Source organism: Neodiprion pinetum, chromosome 2 (assembly GCF_021155775.2).
Source record: "Neodiprion pinetum isolate iyNeoPine1 chromosome 2, iyNeoPine1.2, whole genome shotgun sequence".
NCBI classification, from domain to species: Eukaryota; Metazoa; Arthropoda; class Insecta; order Hymenoptera; family Diprionidae; genus Neodiprion; species Neodiprion pinetum.
In genome coordinates this window covers 42799092-42818505 of record NC_060233.1, presented here as the reverse complement: position 1 = coordinate 42818505, position 19414 = coordinate 42799092, and the positions used below count along the sequence as shown (strand labels likewise).

Genomic DNA, 19414 nt, shown 5'->3' with positions numbered 1-19414 from the left:
CTTCAACAGATATATTATACTACTCTGTAACGCCTGTATAATATATAATGTGCATCGTATTACAGCGCATTCGAGCAAATTAGAAATCGACGAAGCTTCCAAGGAAAAATACTCAAATCTCGTATTCGAATGTAAAACGAGTTAATACGATTAAAAAAAATAAGAAAAAAAACACACACGCACCGGGCCTTTCAAATTTCCAGCAAAGCACGCTGCAGCATAAAAAAAAAACCAAAAAAAAAAAAATAATATGCATATATTAATTTTTGTGTTAGCTTTTAATACCCAAGAAAGTTTAGTTATTCATATCACTAACGATTCCTGTAGCACGACCCAAGTATGTGATTTATTAAAGAAATGTTAAGTATTGCAGCTACCATTAGCGTACTTGTCGATCGAGAAGAAATTGTGAATGAAGTCAGATTATACATATAGTCATGTACACAGGTATGCGTGTGCCGGATACTGACACGATCATCGCGCGTAATCGCATGTACAAATATACATGTATATGTATAATATGCGTATGTAGATTGGTGTCTCGTACAGAAACGAAAATAGATCTCGTTATTTTTTACGACTTTGACCATCGGTCTGTTCTTCTTCAGCAACGGAAGTGACACAAGAAAAATAAGATTCGCTCGAGTAGGTGTACTGCTAAAATTAAATTTATAAATAACGTATACGTATAAAACCTTTCGACCGTTGCGAAAGCATTGAGATTCAATTGAACTCCGCGGCGAAAAATAAGGCGTGTCTCGTCAATTTCGACGTTTATGAGCAAAGAACCGTAAGGCCTGTAAAACCTGTATAATCCTTAATGTAAACGTTGTATTTTTTTTCTTTTTTTTTTCATTCCGTATTAATCGAAACAAGGATACGCGTGAGTATTATCATCCGCGGAATCTTCTTCTGCGTCGACATTTACCCAAGTAAGCGGGAAGTCGTTGAGATATTTCAAGTAAAAATGAAAAATAAAAAATTGAAGAATCCTCCGAGAGAAGTTTTTTCTTTGAAATAGCTTGGGTAAATGTCGATGCAGAAGAACGTAATCTACCATCAGCGAATCGAATATCTCTATCCATTAAATTAAACCCGAAACCATGTAGATCGTATACCGATGATAATAAACGGTTATAACAGTTGTACATACCTTCGATAGAATTTTTTCGGATATAGAGAGATGGGAATGAATATTTTATGGTCGGGCTGGTTGTAAGGAGCGAAAATGTCATTTCGATCTTACCTGAAATCAGAAAAAATTGAGAAATTTAGTTCGCGTGTGCATTTTGTTGTTGGATAAAAACCAGGGAAAAAATTAATTATTACAGGTAAAGAAAGAAGCTAATTTGGCGAGAATTTCCATATTATACGACAGTAGCGGCGTTCCTTCCAATTCTTTTTCGCATTCATTCATCTTCTTTCCATTCTAAATGAAAAAAAAAAGGTCAGATTTCGAGGGTGTGCAATTCGTCGATATCGACTGTTACCACGACGTGAATTTTTTTTGCCAGACAATAGCACCAATGTCCACTAAAACCTCGCAGCTACAGACTTTCCGGAACATGATTAATTTTGCAACAAAATATACACCGAGAAGAAAAGTTTTCTCCCACGTTATTTCCATAAGAAACTTCGATCACAATGCGGACTGTCTCAGAGTTGAGGTGTAATTCTGAAAAAATTCGTCGACATCCTAAACAAGGACCAGCCTAATGTATATAATGCATACCTATGTACAAGAGAGGGAGAGAGAGGTCAGAGTGCGGGAGGTAGAGCTCGACTTAAACGTCGACCGACACTCCGCGGCGCGTATTGTTGAGATAGGGTATGACCGATACAAGCTGCGGCGTGGCTCGATGCTAGAAACTGACAGATGTAATCTTAACCGCTCGTTATTATCATCATCGGTTTACGAGGCTCGACAAGCACGTAATAAATGTAAATAAATCCTGCATACGCACTCTTCGCAAAACCACAAGCGAATATGCCACGTGAAATACGATTTCGCGGCGTGGATTATAAATTGCTCGTCGTCACTTCTCGATTCCTTGGCTCTGTATACGTGCAATATCGCTCTCATTGTACGAATCATAAATCAAGGCTTGCGTGCAATTTTTCCCCTTTTTTCCCATGTCGTCGTTAGTGCGGAGGAATGGGTGAGTGGGAAAGTTCGGAAGAAACAACAGCCCCGTGATTTATATTGTAAACTACCAGACTTGAGTTTCATTTTTTTTTTTTTTTTTTTTTTTTTTCGTTCATAAGCATTTTGCCAAACTCGTTGTATAAAGAAAGTAATATACCTACAATTCGCTACATGAATGAGGTTCCTATAGTAAATTATTACACAGGGCTGTGCGAGTGATCCATTACCTTTAAAAACGATCAACAGCACAGGTAATGAATGAAATTTCTATCGCAATATCAGTTTATTATCCACAACTTGTCCGTATCTGGTGCGATCGCTGCAATATGAAACGAGGGGGAAACAACTCGAGATTTCAGTAACGCGATAATTGTTTTTGTTGAATCGATTGAAATTAATTTATGCGATTTAACTTGTTTTTTTATTCGCTAATTTCCGAGCGACTTTCTTTAATTCGACTCAATTTACTCGAATTCGTGAGTTACAATATTTTTTTCTCCATAATTCTCGATAATTCATTCCAAACCAATTGAGTTGCAAAAAAATTTAAATTTATTCTCACCTGTTTCCCGTTAATTCAAATAAATATCTTTTTTTCCAAACCAATTCAAATCAATTTGACTTGACATACCATAATTCATTTGATTCTCGTTATTTCCGTTAATTTTTAACGAGTTGCAATTAATTCGCAAACCTATCGGCACGTCAATTCAGTGAGTAATTCGCCCTGGATATGAGGTACGAAAAAATTAAAAAATTTCCAAACCAAGCGGTGAACGCTCCAATCAACAACTCGGAGGTTTTCGCCTCCTCCGAATCCCGTATCAAACGGAGACACCACGCACGCGATAAGTTTATACGTTACGCAATCGATTCCGCAGACCGCGTCCAAGCGCGGCGATGTATGTACGCGGATTGTACGAACGTTGAAAGAGACAGAAGGCGAAAAGAGACGTGATAAAAAGGCATGACTGACATGTGTCCTAGGCAGAGGACACGACGCGTCTCTCGGACCGATTCGACTGCAACAGCACCGATGATTCAGGGGCGGACGATTGACGAATCGAGGGGGCAGCGAGGTCCGAGAACCTCTAAATTTCACGAGGATGAAATTAGTAAAGTTGTACCGTACAAACGATGCATGTTGAAAAAAAAAAAAACCATAAACAAAATGCCAACTCTTTGAAATGATTTCTTATCGGGATGTATCGTTACGTTAACGTTAAGATAAGTTCAGCATCGTCAAATTTTTGCTCCATCGGATCGTCCAAGTCGTCACCTTCCGGTCGGTATATTCGACCAAAATTAAAGTATCCCGATAAGGACGCGTCTCGATGAGAAAAGTCCTCGTGGTCATCCTGGTCCAGTTTATATTATATACCGATCGTCAATTTCTCATCCAAGCGTGTAAGATCGATTCTTTAGTTCGCCAAATATGTCCGCTAGATTTTCGATAAAGTTACGAACCCTCTGATGTAACGTTTTGTAAACTGTAACGATTAGATGTAAAGTCATAAGTAAGTGAAATGATACGCGGTTTTGACGGTTTCAAACGACGGAAGGAAATTGAAAAATTGACTTGTCGATTTAATTGACAACCGTACTCGAAATCACACACGTCGATGTAGAAATTGTTTTCGATCGATCCGATTCGTTAAGACTCGTTTCATATTTTCCTTTCTTCCAATTACCTTTGAACTCTGCGTAAAAAAATCGGATTCGTTCGTTTTTCCAGAAGAGTCGAAATGCTAGCTGGCACGAGAATACTGCACGATTACGAATACAGCGTCAAAATTAGTACAAAAGTGCGATAAACAACAACAAACGGGAGCACTCGCGATAATATATTTTTTCTTTTCTTCCAAACATTTTGGCCAATACCTGTGAAAAAACCATTTACGTTACGGCATTTCGTATAAAAGATTCACGAGTCGCATGATGTCAATAATTCGTTATCGATACATAAATAAATATTGCATTTAAATATGTTTTTCGTCAAACTTGTACCTAATTTTTTTCATCGGAATCGAGAATGCAGCGACGTGAAATCGATTCGAGTGATCGCGACACGACGGTTCTCGGATTCGCAAAAACGGCAAAAACTACGGCAATATGATGATCGTATAAATACGAATCGATCGGTTGATATACAAAGGTCGGTAATAGATTCCGTGCCTTTATACTATTGGGTTGATTGGATAGCGGTGTCGTTCAGCAATAATATAATAGCTATAATAACTATTGGTATATTAATATCGAAGTTTGTGGCAAGGGACTCAGCGTCGAGAAAACTAATGAATTGGAATTCGCACCCATTACAGGGCCACGCCCTTTTTTTTCCCGATGTTTCAAACAACTATTCAAGCTCTAAGCGTCGTAAGAAAGTCGCGATGTTTCAGTCGTGCCCGGAAATTCTGATGAAATTTAAAAACCGCATACACCGCGGCTGAAAAAGCAATATTTTTAAATCCGTAATTTCCAATCGGCAAATGAGTTGAAAAATTTCTTTAGTTTCATTCAGGCAAATCTAGTGAATTCGTATCGATTGAACCAGAATTTCTGGGTGTAGATAAATGACGTTGAAAAAATGAAGATTCGCAGTGATTTCAATCAGAATAATACGACGAAACTTGTGATTTTTCAATTTCATTTTAAACGTTCAAATGACGTGAATATTTTAAACGTCTCCAGTTTTTCGATGTAAAACGAGTATTACAGAGACGTGGCATAGTGACGAAACGTGATTTCTATTCCCCAAAGAGAAGTAGGACAAGAATTATCACGAAATCAGTTATACATCCGTATATATATATATATATATATATATATATATATATATGTACATATGTACTATTGAGAGGCTTTGAACCCGGATTAAACCGCATTTCGCGATAATATGCAACTGCGATGTTTATTTTTTTTTTACGTTACAAAGTAATAATATAATTATAACATTATGCGAAGAAATATATACGACGTATATTATAATTTCTACGTCACGATGCCAAACTTTTTCCCCATCGTTACTCGTGTTTTCAAAATATGTTGTCTCTTCCGAAGTGAAAGAAAGGAAGGAAGAGCGCGATAAAAAATATCACCATTCTCCAGGAACGTAGGTACAGCAAGATAGGCGTGCGGGTATTTAATAAAAATTGCAATATTCCAAGTCCAAAGTGCATCGTAATCGGTCGATTCGCGTATAACGTCCACGACTCCGAAAATATTAAGTGACGCTACCGGGCAAATATTTACGCCAGACTCGAACTGGGATTTGTCCCAAGGTCTCGACGAGACGAGACGAGACGAGAACATAGAATAATCAAGCGAGGAGAATTGAAGCTGCGCAGAGCGATGATAGCGCTTCTCGGTTGCCATTTTGAACGACGTCGGATCATCGGCTGACTTGCCTGCATTTTGTCGAGCGAAATATTGCAACGCGTCGGCAATTTATACCGGGTGTGTTGTTTCGATCGGTTGACTACGAAACAAGGTTTCTTGGCATCGAGGGCAAGAAACATTTTTATCGAGTTATTCTTTGATTTTCGAACGACCTGGGGGACGAGATTTTACGCTTTTACATTCGAACGATTGTCACCGACGACTAACGGTTATCTAAAAGAATTACATGTGTCGCATTCGCGAAACATTCGCTTGAAAACAAAATATATTTCATCGCAACGAGCAATTTTGCAGAAGTCTTGTAGGAAGGAAATTGATTCAAACTGGACACTGAGTATATAAAAACTGGCGTATACCTAGAACCGGACATTCTCTCAAGCCTAGACGCGAGTCGTTCAATTTACTTTTAATTTCTTCTTTTTTTTTTTCGTTTTTTTATCGTTAGAAAAATTTTTTTTTTTTATTTCTCTGCTTTATCCCCGTTACAATTATATACGCACGAATCGACTGTATCTCTTTCAAACGTTGTACGGACAAGCTGTCTACATATATATATACCTACGTGAATTTTTAAGCTTGGTGCATAATAATATAGATAATAATAATAATTTGCCTTAGATATATCTAGATAATGCTCCTATAGATTATATACCATATATCACTTTTGTAATACTGTAACGAGAAACGCTTCGCACCTGCGTTTTTGACTTTCGACTTGCGCATCACCTGAACTTTCCTTATGGCATAGATATATCCGTGTACACACACACACGTAATGCGATTAAGTTATTATTCGAAATGCAGGTACAACAACATAATCGACAACAAGTTGCCGGGAGCTCGATAATCTCTTGGATTGTTCGATTTGTCAAGAAAACTGCAATTTTATTCCCTGCCTCGAATAATACATACATATATGTATATATATCTACAACAACGCCTGGGAATAATCATCCTCGTTGAGGATCACTGCCGCAGACCTGGCAGGTATTTCCAAATCCGCTCTCGAGAATCCGGGTGAAATCCCAGGTGAGGGCACCGCATCCCGAATATGTATATTCGAGTTTCGTCGCGGATGTATTATTACAGAGGATTTGGACTTTCTTTCAAATTCATAACGAAGATATTGTCAGAAACTTTTCCTCCTTTATGCCGTGTAATATTATACGTACGTTACATGTAACGGACACGTACATGTGAATGGGGGAAAATGCCTGCACGTCAAATTTCAACATTCATCAACGAGACACAATACTTGGAATTATTAAATGCGTTCCTATCTCGAGATGAATCGAAGAACGATTATTCGTAAAATTGCTTTGCCCAGTTCGTATCACATAAGAGAATGAAGAAATTTCCTATATCGGTTGCAGTGCTTGTGAATACCTGTACGATGTACGTGGTATGTGTAGGTACGTCGTATCGGGTGTTACCGGTTCATTCTATTTCGCACACAATTATTGTCAGCAAGGATTATTCATTTCTCGGAATTGAATGTAGTTATACATAGATATATGTTACATGCATCAAACATGACGTACAGAAATAATTATTGAGGTACCTTGTATGTTTTCTATTGTTTTTTTTTTTTTTTTTTCAAATACAACAACCGAAAAGACAAAAAAACAAATGAATAATCGAACGAACGACGAAAGATATTTTTCAAGTTGTCAACAGTTTGGAAACTGCGTTATTTGCATTGCAAAGTAACAATAATTTTGACACTTTCGTTGAAACGATACGTATTAATTACACGCACGTGTTATTCCTCTGAAAGAAAATTGAATTTTATTCTTTCTTTCTTCGGAGAGATGTAGATAGATTGTGCAAAGAGCACGGATATATATATATATATATATATATATATATATATATATATATAGTACGTGTAATTCAAGGTAGGGGGTAAAGTCTGCAGCGAATAATAGACATGTAAAGCTCTTCCGAATGGTGAGACTTTTTGCAAGAAAGGGCAAACTTGTAACTGGGAACTCGAGACTGTAAACTGTAAACTGGAAACTCGAAACTCGACGACGTGCGATAATGAAGCAAAGTTGCCGGTAGGCTGGTGTATTATAAAACATTATAGAGAGAAGCTCTGCTGGCTGGATGATATTATTCGAGATTTCCTCCGTCAACGCGCCTCCGTCGCGTCGTCTGCGATCTTTTAACGAGATTTTCATTACAGAACCCAATTAACAGTTCTAATTACCTGAACCCGCTTTCGTTTCCTCGAACGCGACTCGTCAGACTTTGGTCGCTGGGAAAAATTTCGCACACTAAGTATACGCGTAAAGTGTGTGGCAATAAAGTCTCGCGAAAAAACAATATCATTGACAAGACAGAGAAAGAGACGGATAGAGAAATAAAAAGATGTAGAGAAGACGAGGAAAATTATTTAGAGTATTGTTCCCAAAACACGGTATGCGAGAAAAAAAAGTTCATCAACATTTGACGATCAATCTATTCAATTTATCGATCTGAACAATGAAAAACAACGAAGATGTTGAATTTTCAATCCGCTTTCCCGGGAGTGCAGCTATTCGTACGAAGGGCGTTTAAAAATTACTCGACCTTTCGTGCCTTGGATTGAAAATTGCCCGTCGAACGTATGTATAAAATAGAGGCACGCGTGTCTGATTTTGAACTAAAGTTAAAATTTTTCAAACAAAACGGCTAATCGAATAAGAATAATGAAAATTCTTCGGCTCGATATTTTCTGCAGTTATATTTGTGCGTGGCAAAAAGTGGTCGGGAAGGCCGCTTACGACAGAGGTACACAGGTACGTAGGTAGTCCGGTATGTATAGGTATAACGATACGTGACGGTGGTTAAATTTAAAAATGAAAATAAAACAAGAGAACCGACCGTACGTTAACAATTGACAAATATACGAGCATTGCGCGTGGGTATGCATGCCTGCCGAGGCGTGAGACGCGTACTCATGACCCACCCATTCATATTTCACTCCGTCCATGGCCGAGGAAGAAGGAAGAGGGCGAATTAAACAAGCCCGTGGCTGCGGTTGGCCGGTTTGCAAATTGCATACTTATTGATTTTGTCGCGAGACTCCAGATGACGGACAAAATCCCAACGATCGGCTTTCGAGTCACGGATGTTTCGCGCTCGGATAATTGATAACGACGAACGCGCGTGTAATAATTTATACATCGAAATACGTCGTGTCGGTCGTCGATGCATTCGTCGGCGAAAAGGCGACGACAGCTTTGCGAACAGGTTCGTTTGACGTTTGTGACGTAAACGTAGACGTACAGTCGGGTCGAAAATGTTTCGAATGAAAATCGTGAAAAGTTGCGCTGCTGGGTAATATTTGAAATGGTTTCGTTTCAAATGTAAATGGCATTTTGCGTTCGACGTTTTAAATCTTCTCAAAATAACCATTTACACTTACCCGTTTGAATTGTGTCTTGCAAAGCGGTTTCCACTTTTCATTTTAAATGGGTCTATCGAAGCATTTTACTCAGCAGTGTCAAGTGCGATACACCTTTGTCGTCATCTGGACTAGTGGAACGATTGTTTTTCAACGGTTCTATGGTGATGCGACCCAGACTGAGAAGCACGAATGACGACAAGTTCGAGAAGCAGTTGCTCCTCAAAGCGAATGCTGTGTACGTAAAGTGAAAGAAAAGGAGGAACGAGAGTGTAATCGACATGTGTGGTATAACAGATGAGATGTAAAAAATACTTCATTGCGTAAGTCATCTCGCATTTTATAAACCCGATTCAAATACCTATTTTCCATTTTCCATTTTGAATGGATCTGTTTGAGCATTTTATTGCCCGGCAGTGGTAATAAGACGAAAGTTTGAAAAGTGTCACGCGAGTCAGAATTACGTCACATCTGTCTGTCACTGAATTTCAATTCTAAACTTATCGTTGGATTAACAAAATTAAAGAAATTACATATTATATTCGAGCATTTTTTCACCGAAAAAATCCACGTTGCACGAAGATGCGTGGATGAATTCTTCACTAATCGTCCGAATTCATAGATTCGGTCAAATCTTAATTGAAATTCGACGAACTAAACGAATTTGTCGTTGGAAAGAAATATCAGCAAAGAATAGCGTGATTTCTTCGACGTTATTTATAGTGAAATGATGACGAAAATTAAAATCAAATAGTTTCACCTTTTTTTTTTCTGCGGCTAAATGACGAAAATTTTTTAGTTAGATCTAACCTGCGTATTATTTTCAGTGACAATTTTCAAAGCTAGCAGCTAGAAATAACAGCCAAGCGTTCTAACGTTCATTCGAACAAGGTAGTAACGTCCGAAAATCAAAATTTTGTGAAATACCTTGTGCCGGAAATACTTTTGTAGAATTATGAGAATGAAACTGATCTGGATTTTTCGATTTCCAAAAAGTTTAACACGTTTTGCTGCTAACTCTGGCTGCTAGTTTCAGCTTGGTTACAGGTAAGGGAGTGCGGATAACCAAAGGTGTTCCACCTTGCAGGATGTCAGACACCATCCATCCGTCCATGGGACGCTCTCTGTTCCTTACGCAGCGATTAATCAACGACAAAAAGCAACCGACAAACTCTCGCGGTATCTTCAACATTGTAACGTGCGGACATAAAGAAGCAGCTGTATCTATATGCCTACGCACACACGCAAACAACACCGACTCGTGATCGCGGCAGCATGGCAGACGCCTAAAAAATATTTCAAACCCGAGTAAATAGACATATTCTATCGATAAGCTCAACATGTATCGCGTGCACGCTCCGCGCATAAAATTCTTACACGGGTCGTTTCTGACCCCCCTGATTTTAGCTACCTTAGATTTTAGAATTAAGATTGGCAGCACTGGCTTTTACCTTACGCCTATCGAATAGCAGACGTCGTATCCGCTGGATGGCTTCGCTGGGATTGGTCGAAGGCTGTCGTAGCCAACCTTATTTCTGACTGACTATCGTAAAAACGAGGGGAGGGATCGGAATCGAATTTACTCGGGTCTACGACGTTACGTACGTTCAAACATTTTTCCTCCTTTTTTTTATACCTATTATACACTCTCTGTTGCCATTTCTCGCCTCTTCGAGATTCTTTTTTTCTTCTTAACATTTATACCTCGGTTTTTTTTTTTCTTTCTCTTTTGCTTAATCGTACGGATTTCTCGCCAAGTTTGAACAACTGCCGGCGTCGACGACACCCTGCAGCGCATGAAACGAATTCCAACGTGTTGGCAGGTTTTTATTTTCTCATATTTTAATCATTCATTCGATTTCAAATTCACTGAAGACGGATTTCGACTTCATCGCATCAATATTCTCACTTTGATACTTCGATAATAAGATATAGATAGATATATAATATAACCTCTTAAACCTACATCGACGGCATTCATGAACAACATACTCAGCGTTACAACCTAAAAAACAATTTAACAACTGCGCGTTGAGCACTCAATCGTGTTGTTGTTGTTGCGTTGTTGTTGTTATTGTACTACTTCATTCTTTTTTTTTGTATTCCATTTCACGCCCCTCTCCGACATTTCTTTCTAGCCCGTTAATCGCCAAGGATTTGAGTCGCGCGGTGATATTTGCTCGTGTGAACTTATAATAGCCGGACTGTGAAGAGAAAATAAGTAAATAAGTAAATTGGCCAGTCAGTCAGCTCCAACTAGCCAGCCGCCTCGGCAAGCCGCGAAGAAAAGATAAGAATGTAGTAAAACGTTTATCAAGATAAGCACTGACTGCAGAGTTCGATGGTAGACGGTAAACAAGCATTAAACGACAGATTGTACATTCACCATGAGAAACGAGGGACAAAGAAAAGTAAAAACAAATAAACGGTTAGTCGGTTCTCATTTCTATTGACATTTTTTACACCCAACTGTCTAACGCCTCAAGATTTCTGTGATAACTGTTAAACTATCTGGCTCTTGTAGTTGTACATCTTTTGATATCACTGCTGTATATGGTTTGATGTCGTACCGTACGTGAATATAATCGGGAAGAATAATAGAGAGAAAATTAAGAGAAAAATACGCGGGGAAGAAACGGAAAATCAAACTTGAAGAACCAGAACAATTGCATTATATCTCCTCTTCTACTTGGAATCTCTCTTTGACGCATGTTTGCTCGTAATTTCAGAACTACCGAATCGACTTTGAGCCTTGTTTTGTCTGTGAATACGTGAGATTGCCCACAAATTATACGAACGGTGAATGAAAAACTCTTACACGGATAGAGAGAAGTAGTGTCGAGGGGTTTTAAAGGACGAGGTCAGAAAAAAAAAGGAAATGTATCCGCAAAAGCACATGGCTATATCTAATAGTTTTGCAACAAAAGGCATTTGGATTAATTATGTGCCAATATACGCGGGACATTCCACGCCACAACTCAGTAAATTTCGCCAAGGATTTTTCCTATGTTAGGGGGGCCCCTGAAAAGCTTCCAAAATAATTTTCAAATTTTTTCCATCACTCGTTTTTACCCCATGATTTTTCAAACCCATTTCAAAAACACTCGTATTGATTTTTGTGAAATAGAAAAAAAATATTTGGTTTCCAAAATGAAACATTTTGCACTAAATTTGTTCAATTTTTTTTAATCGATCTTTCGGTCATCGCACCCGTTAAAAATCTATCACAATACGGTTCGGATTTGATTACAGACTTTTTAAATTGTTTTTCCAGTTCCAAAGCACAATCGTGAAAACAATTTAAAAAATAGTAAACACGTCAAAAAGAAAATACAAAGACAAAGTCCCACTCCGAAACTTGTGTGAAAATGTTTCATTTCGTAAATCAAATGTTTTCCTCCTTGTTCCGTAAATACCAATTTGGTTGTTTTCGAGGCGGGTTTTAAAGATCACAGGGCAATTTCCTCGGTGAAATTAAAAAGTGTCACGGGGTTGTTATAACCGTTCACCGAGTCGTCGTGGAATGGCCCACATTACACATACGTATGCGAGTACACTCGTTACATATGAAGGAATTTTTTCGTCTCTTCTAATCCCGAAAATTGCCTGAATATAGGCCTGGTTGCTGTGTAAGGCGATAGACGCGCATCTAATGCATAAAATTTCGCCAACGATGGACGGATCGATCGGAGCGGCGAGGCAAGGCGAGGCGAGGCGAGGCGGGGCGGGGATTTGCACGTAAAATCGAAAGTAACCCTGACCCTAAGCGCGGCGGCGACCTCTCGAGGGTCGCTGCCGCCGTTGCTGCTGCGTGTTGCACGGACGAAACGACGAGGAGCGCCCGGCGTCGTCACCTACTTGCGAAACCGTCCGCCGTTGTGAGTAATTATGTAACCCGAAACAGTCCCGATCGTCGCTAAAAGTCGGCGTTCATTGCTGGCGGCGCGCGGCGGTCGCGAAATTCGCGACGATCGGCAATATCGCGTACAGTTCGGTCACGAACGAACGCGACGTCTGTAAAACCGGAATCACGCAAGCGCGATATAACCCCACCACCACCCCCCCCTCATCCTCGCCCACCTTCGTGACGGTGTTCAGTAATCCGCGAGGATGGGATTCGCGCGGTATTATAATTTAAGCTGCCTGCATGCACGCGTGTAAACCCGGAGGTCGGCCATTGCGGGTCTCGAAAACTCGAGGGAAATACTTCGGAGATTGAGAGAGATTTATCGACGGACCAAGAACTCGTCGTCGTAAATAGTAACGGACGATTTACAGAGATAAGGTGCACGGAATAACGAGTCATTACCGCGAGCACTGTCAAGGATTTTTAATTATTAAAATAAATTAGCGAATAGAGTGCGAGAGAGACAGAGAGATATCATGCCTTAGCATTCTATTACACACACACACATATATATATATATATATATTCTAATTGCCCGTGCTTCTTTCCCGTTCAATGTGGAAAATGGTAACGTGAGAGTGCGGAAAAAGACGAGGAGAGGTCTCGATCATTGCGTCTTCCCCTCTTCGTCATTTTTATTTAGGACTGCCTCCCGCGTAGTGCGTGAAAGGTTCTACATAACCATCGAAATTAGGTTCCGTCCACGTACGATTGTTATTATTACACGTTGCTGCTCCATTTAAAGTTAAAAAAAAAAAAAAATCGAAGAAATAAAAACTACGCATCGTCGTTGCGGTGGATTGTAAATTAATTTTTATCTCTGCACGAGCGTTGTACAAGGTATAACAAGTAGGTGGTACATGCCTGCTAAGATCGAAGAGTATTGTACCGCGTACTTATTACATATGTCAGGTGGAACGCGACAATGTAGCTGCAGGTATCCTGCCCAAGAAAATATCCATTCATTACGCAACAACGGTCACTCGTATTAGCCGTTTCTTTTTTTTTTTATTCTTCCTTAACTTACTCGCGAACCGTAAGCGGCAGAGATCAAAGAGAGATCGAACTTTTGTTCCTCCTCCTGCCAATGGATCGAAGATTGATAAAGTGGTAAGACCGTGGAGCAAGTATACGTGCACCTGTAATGAGGAAAGACCTGCATTCTCTTTCCCTCGTATATAGCGGTATTTCCTTGCTACACTTTGGACATTAATAAAAAAAATAATAACTAGAGCCAATTTCAAAAAACTACGCTTACTCCCAGGATCGTCGACATCAAATCATCATCCCAACACTACAACTTCCAGACCAGTCAAAATGTCCGGTTTAATAATTTCATTTTAAAATTCTTACTTCACGTTACATATCCCCCCCCCCCCCCCCCCCCCCCCCCCCCAATGACGACAATGAATTTTACAACGACAACCAAAGCAGTAATATAATGAATTTTGTGTTTGTTTTATCAGACTAGTTTTACAATTTCACTTTAAAATTCCTACTTCATCATACATTTTACCTCGATACACGTACAGTTCTAATGCTAATTGCAAGACCGCTAAAATGTCAAGGGTAACAAAACCACCGTCGACCATTGATATTTATATATGACAAAAACTCTCGTATCCTCACACCGCGGTCGGATGATTGAGAGAAAGGATGCAACAATCACGTGCCATCGGTACACTTGTAATAAAGCTTAGAACAAACACGATTCGCGGACGACGAATGTCGCCAAGTGGTAAGTTAAGTAGCAGCAATAGTGGTAGAGCCATGAAACTGGCGGCATAATACAAAGTTGCGCAAGGCTAACGATTGAATTCGCGAATTTGTACCCCGAGGCGAGACTGTTCGCAACTCTACGTACGCGGCGGTCGTCTCGCGGTGGCGGGTTCGGGCACACAAATATATAATATATTGTATATATACATATATATACATGTATATTCAGTCGCCAACTTGTCTAGCGAGTTAACTGTATATTTTCAAATGATCATACGACGCTGGACATATGATGAATTTTAGATACAACGTTTCAAATTCGTTATCTTCTTCTGCTTCGTTTTTGTCTCTATGCCTTTTACCACGATCGCGTTACATCAGCGATGCAGCCGGTATAGTGAGAGGACGATAAGAATATTGCACTGTTAGAAATGCGGTTTTGAATGTAGCGCCGAAAATATTCTATGGTAGTCCACGCCATTTTTATTTTTTTTTTTTTATTTTTACGATGTCGATTTTAAGACCACACGGTGTCAAGAATCGACCGGTTTACACGGATGATGTTTAATTTTACACTAATCGGTGCGACAATTTTATTGACACCGTGAATTTTCTAAATGTGAGGGTTTTCGTAACGCGGCGAGGAACCACCCCGGATTACGAATAAAAGGACAGGCCGACCCAACTCGGACCTGAATTCAATTCTAGTTGCTGTTTGTACGCACCCCCGAATTTTCGCCCCTCCCCCAAATTTATTAAACCTAGTCGTGGAAATTTTTCTGTAATCTTTATACTCGTGAGTTGTTGTATATTGGTAATCATCACTTCACTATATCTAATAAAAAAGTTTCGAACAAATGAACAGGTATAAAAAGATTATAATAACAATAGTATAAAAAAGATTATAATAACAATAGTATACGCATGAAGTTGGCGGTGGGGTGAGATGCCGAAAACAAAACAAAAAGCATCTAGCAAACAAAACTTACTTTGACAGCTGTCATCGGCTGTTTATGACAATCTTTGACAAATATCTTTACAGGTATCTGTTTCTGACACGCAAAAAATGAACATGCAAACGAAAATTATTGAGATGATTCCCCATCGGGAATTGTCTTTTTCGCGCGTCGGCGTATCGCGTATACGGCACTCAAGATCGACACGCAGAGGTGAGACTGAGTATCGTTTCAAATATAGCGGATAATTGGTCTACATTTGCGGGTTTCATTACAGGTAATGATTCAAACGGTGCTGTGATTAGGTAACCTGGTGATTACAAATCACATATGAATAAAAATGGAATTTACGGGGGAGAAGCAGAATTAGCTGCAGCTGCGGACATTTTTAAGATACGTTTAATCGTGTATCGCGAAGAACAAATTCATCCACACCGAATCGGATCCCAAAATGAAACACGATTCTCGCTACTGTTCACCGGCGACGGAGACAGTGGAACTTTGATGTCTTGCAGAACCAAAATAAAATTCAGATAGTGAGTAATAAGTATCAAAAGTAACAAGCAAATGATAGTAAATCTAAATATATCACCAAACAGTCAAAAGGACAGCCAGGATTTACGATGGCAATGGAGAAAGGAGGAGTTTCAAGCAGCAGACAAGGCGATGGAGATGGTGGATGGTCGGAAGTATCACAAAAGAAAAAGGAAAATAAAATTGTAAGTGCGAAGAACCAAATAAGCCATAGAATAATATCCAACAAATATTCGTATAACCAGGCAAGAGGACGACCAGGATCGATGTGGACCACAAGAGAAAGAGGTGTTTTGCGGAGTGAACAGCAACGCAAATGAGAAAAAAATAATATTAAGAAGGTGATTTTGGAGAATAACCGGCAGAGCGGTAGTAAAAATAATTCAACGAAGGGTGTCGAAGAATTAGAAGAATCGATTGCGATTATTGATTTGGAAAATAAATCAAGAGGACGACCAACCAATGTGATGGACATAGAAGAGCGAAAAATTAGACGACGAGAACAGCAGCGAAAATATATGCTCCACCTTGATGACAACCAATGTAAGCTCTTTGAAAAGTTTGTTAATTAATGAGAAATAATTCAATTCTAATTCCGTAAAAAATCAAGCCTATCTTCAAATCATTCTCTCTTAATTACAGAGCAACGCTCGGGGCGATTGTTGGGTACAACGCAGAAAATCAAACCGACCGAAACCCGATTTCGACTAATAAAGCGTCACCCCGCCTCGAACCTACAAAATGGAGACCAGCTGCACAAAATAATGATTGCAGGAAAGCAAATTTTGAAACACAATTTCATGTAATCTTTGTCTTATTCCAATATAGAAAATCTATTTTACTTTTTTTTGTCTTTCACTTAATCAGGTTTATTCCTTCATAAAGCAAGTGTAGGTTAACCTACGCATGTCAAGGAAGTACAAAAATCTTTAAAAACTTGATCAGCCGTAGCTTCTGCATTAATAACCAATATGGGAGCTGATAAAGAAGAAAAGGTTTGTTTTATCAACCAATCCTCATGAACCTCATGAATAGTTCTGAGGAGCTCTAAAGAAATGTTCGATTCTTCCTCACGAGAACGGGAACTGATTCGGGCGAAAGGAGTTTCTGGGGAAACTCGCGAATCAACAATTGAATCTACTCTGAGCTCAGACGAGCCAAGGCGAAGATCGAAATTTTTCATCAATCAATGAGATTCGAAGTCAACTTCGAACTAAATTTAAAGTGAAAAATGTTAAATAAATTTATTTGAAAAAAAAAGGATTGATATCAATTATTTGTACTTATAAACCAGACGCAGTAGACTCTATATCTCTATACGTAGATATACGTAAAAAAATCTGAAAATAATAACTATAGCAAAATAAGTCGCCGAATGCAATTGGGGTTGCATGGCATCGGGAATTTTGTACATGTGAGTGAATTCGTTTACGAAAATAATGTGAGCATACCTGCATAGGGAGCCAATAGCAATGTCGGGTTGATCGGAAACAACCGATCAACAGTTGCAGACCTGTCATCAAATCGACATAAATGAATTCACCTGTCTAATAGACAATGCATAAGGAAATAGTGAGGAGCCCCTAGTAAGAAAAAAAAAAAGTAACAACGAAGATATAAATGTAAATGCAACACTCAAGAGTCAGGATTCGATATGATCTCGTTATTCGCAGACATTCAATCTTACAAAATTGATATTTCTTTTTCTTCGCTCGGTCCATTTTGATTTGTTTCGTGGATAATATATTTGACATACATACAATGCGGTATCGTATTGCACTTCCGTTCGCATCAATTCCCCCCATTGCATTCATGTTAGGTATTTTAGGTGTATTACAGTGTGGTCTGCGTTAAAAGGCTTTGAATCCATCGATGTTGATGAATTCAAACATTGACGTTTAGTTTTTTATTTTTTTTTTTATTTTTCATTCAGATAAACTATTAAGATTGGATTATCGACGGATATTAATAAGAGAGAGATAACACGACGACGAATAATCGCGTCCATGCTACGATCAATCAATGTAAGGAAACCTGCAAATTGCGAAAATCGCCGTTACGGAAAATTTCGATGTTTCAAGTATTCTACCTGCGTGAACTCTGAAAATTAGGTTAATTTCAGTACGACTTTTCTTGGACCACCCGTGTCATAACTATATATTAGAGGTGCGCCCCGGATGGACGACCACCGGAACAGAGACAACGAATCGCTGTATCGATACCTCGAAGGTGTCGAACCTGCAATTTATACATACAAGTCAAAAGTCTTGTCAAAATCCTCGTCGTTAATGAACGCTAAAATCGTCCAAAATTACGTCCGCTCAGCTTTCCGCCGAGCAGCGAGCGTCTATGACAAAGATTAAAAATTAATGTATTTTTTTATTCTTCCGCGACGAATTTCGCGAGTCGTCTTTTCTCCGTACAGACGTTTGTAATTAATTCCTTTATTTTCACAAGTGCGCGCGACGCTTCGCGAGGCGATCGATCGATCGATCGGGTATAGCTGTACTCGTAGACTGACCTTGGTGCGGGTAGTTCCACGACCCCGTGACGTTGATGGGTAATCTGTTGGGGAGGCAGGTGATTATCGAGCCGGTGGTTGGCTGGAGGGGAGGCTTCGAGTTCTTGCTGCTGGTGATGGTGGTGGTGGTGGTGGTGGTGATGGTGATGGTGCAAAGAGGAGGACGAGGAGGTCTCGAGTTGTTGACGAGGAGCCGGACGCTGAGGGGGCGCTACGGGCCCCATGAACTGTTGATGCTGATGCTGCTGTTGTGGCCACATCTTGTTGTTGTTATCCTCGTTTGCCTCGTACATTACGTACGCATGTGTGTATATATATATATATGTATGTATGCACCTAGGCGGAAGCGATTTCCTTCCTCAAGGCCGCTGCTGCGTCGCCGATAATTACAACGAGTTCATCACCTTCGTAGGGGTATAAAGAAACATCGCCGATCGCACTGTTCTTGATCATCCGACGTAGATTAACCAGCAACATTTTTTCACCATCTCTTTTCACGCAACGCCACTTTCTCGGTCAGTGTCGCTTATCCTCTTGCGGAGGGTGAAACTGTTGCATTTAAACCGACAACTTCTTCACTTTCACTACATTATCTTCCACCATCCTCGTTCATCCCCCCACAACTTTACTTTTTTTTTTTCTCCCGAAGTAATATTTCGGTTAGCACCGCATGTCTTGTGTTCGAGAGAATGCACTCCGAGGCGAGGCAGCGCAGGTCCGCTTATCGCTAATTTTTACGCCGCGTTAGGTAGTCAGCGCACCGTTACTGCCAGAGTTGGTTGCGCGCAGCTGGGGATACACGATGCATTGCATACGTGAAGAACACGCACACATATACATG

The 19414-nt window shown here is 39.7% G+C and overlaps 1 protein-coding gene and 1 long non-coding RNA gene across 8 annotated transcripts in view; one reads left to right on the top strand and one right to left on the bottom strand.

Annotated features, from left to right (window-relative positions):
- The window catches only part of LOC124210951 (circadian locomoter output cycles protein kaput), an 87665-nt gene that overhangs the window by 46294 nt on the left and 21957 nt on the right, over nucleotides 1-19414 (bottom strand). For 4 of the 6 annotated variants that reach the window (XM_046609440.2, XM_046609438.2, XM_069133869.1 and 1 more), the window contains exon 2: nucleotides 18574-19362. The exons of 1 other annotated variant lie outside the window; for it this stretch is intronic. In XM_046609440.2, the coding sequence (XP_046465396.1) occupies nucleotides 18574-18866 (293 nt within the window). In that variant the 5' untranslated portion in view covers nucleotides 18867-19362. The remainder of the gene's footprint in view (nucleotides 1-18573; nucleotides 19363-19414) is intronic. One more of the 6 variants, XM_046609441.2, reaches the window with a different exon arrangement.
- On the top strand, nucleotides 13051-16825 carry LOC138190425 (uncharacterized). Of its 2 annotated transcripts, XR_011176357.1 has the most exons (5): nucleotides 13051-13221; nucleotides 15605-16054; nucleotides 16118-16237; nucleotides 16298-16595; nucleotides 16695-16825. It is a non-coding gene; the product is annotated as an uncharacterized lncRNA (long non-coding RNA). The 2 variants fall into 2 exon arrangements; XR_011176356.1 differs by lacking the exon at nucleotides 13051-13221 and having other exon boundaries at nucleotides 14253-16054.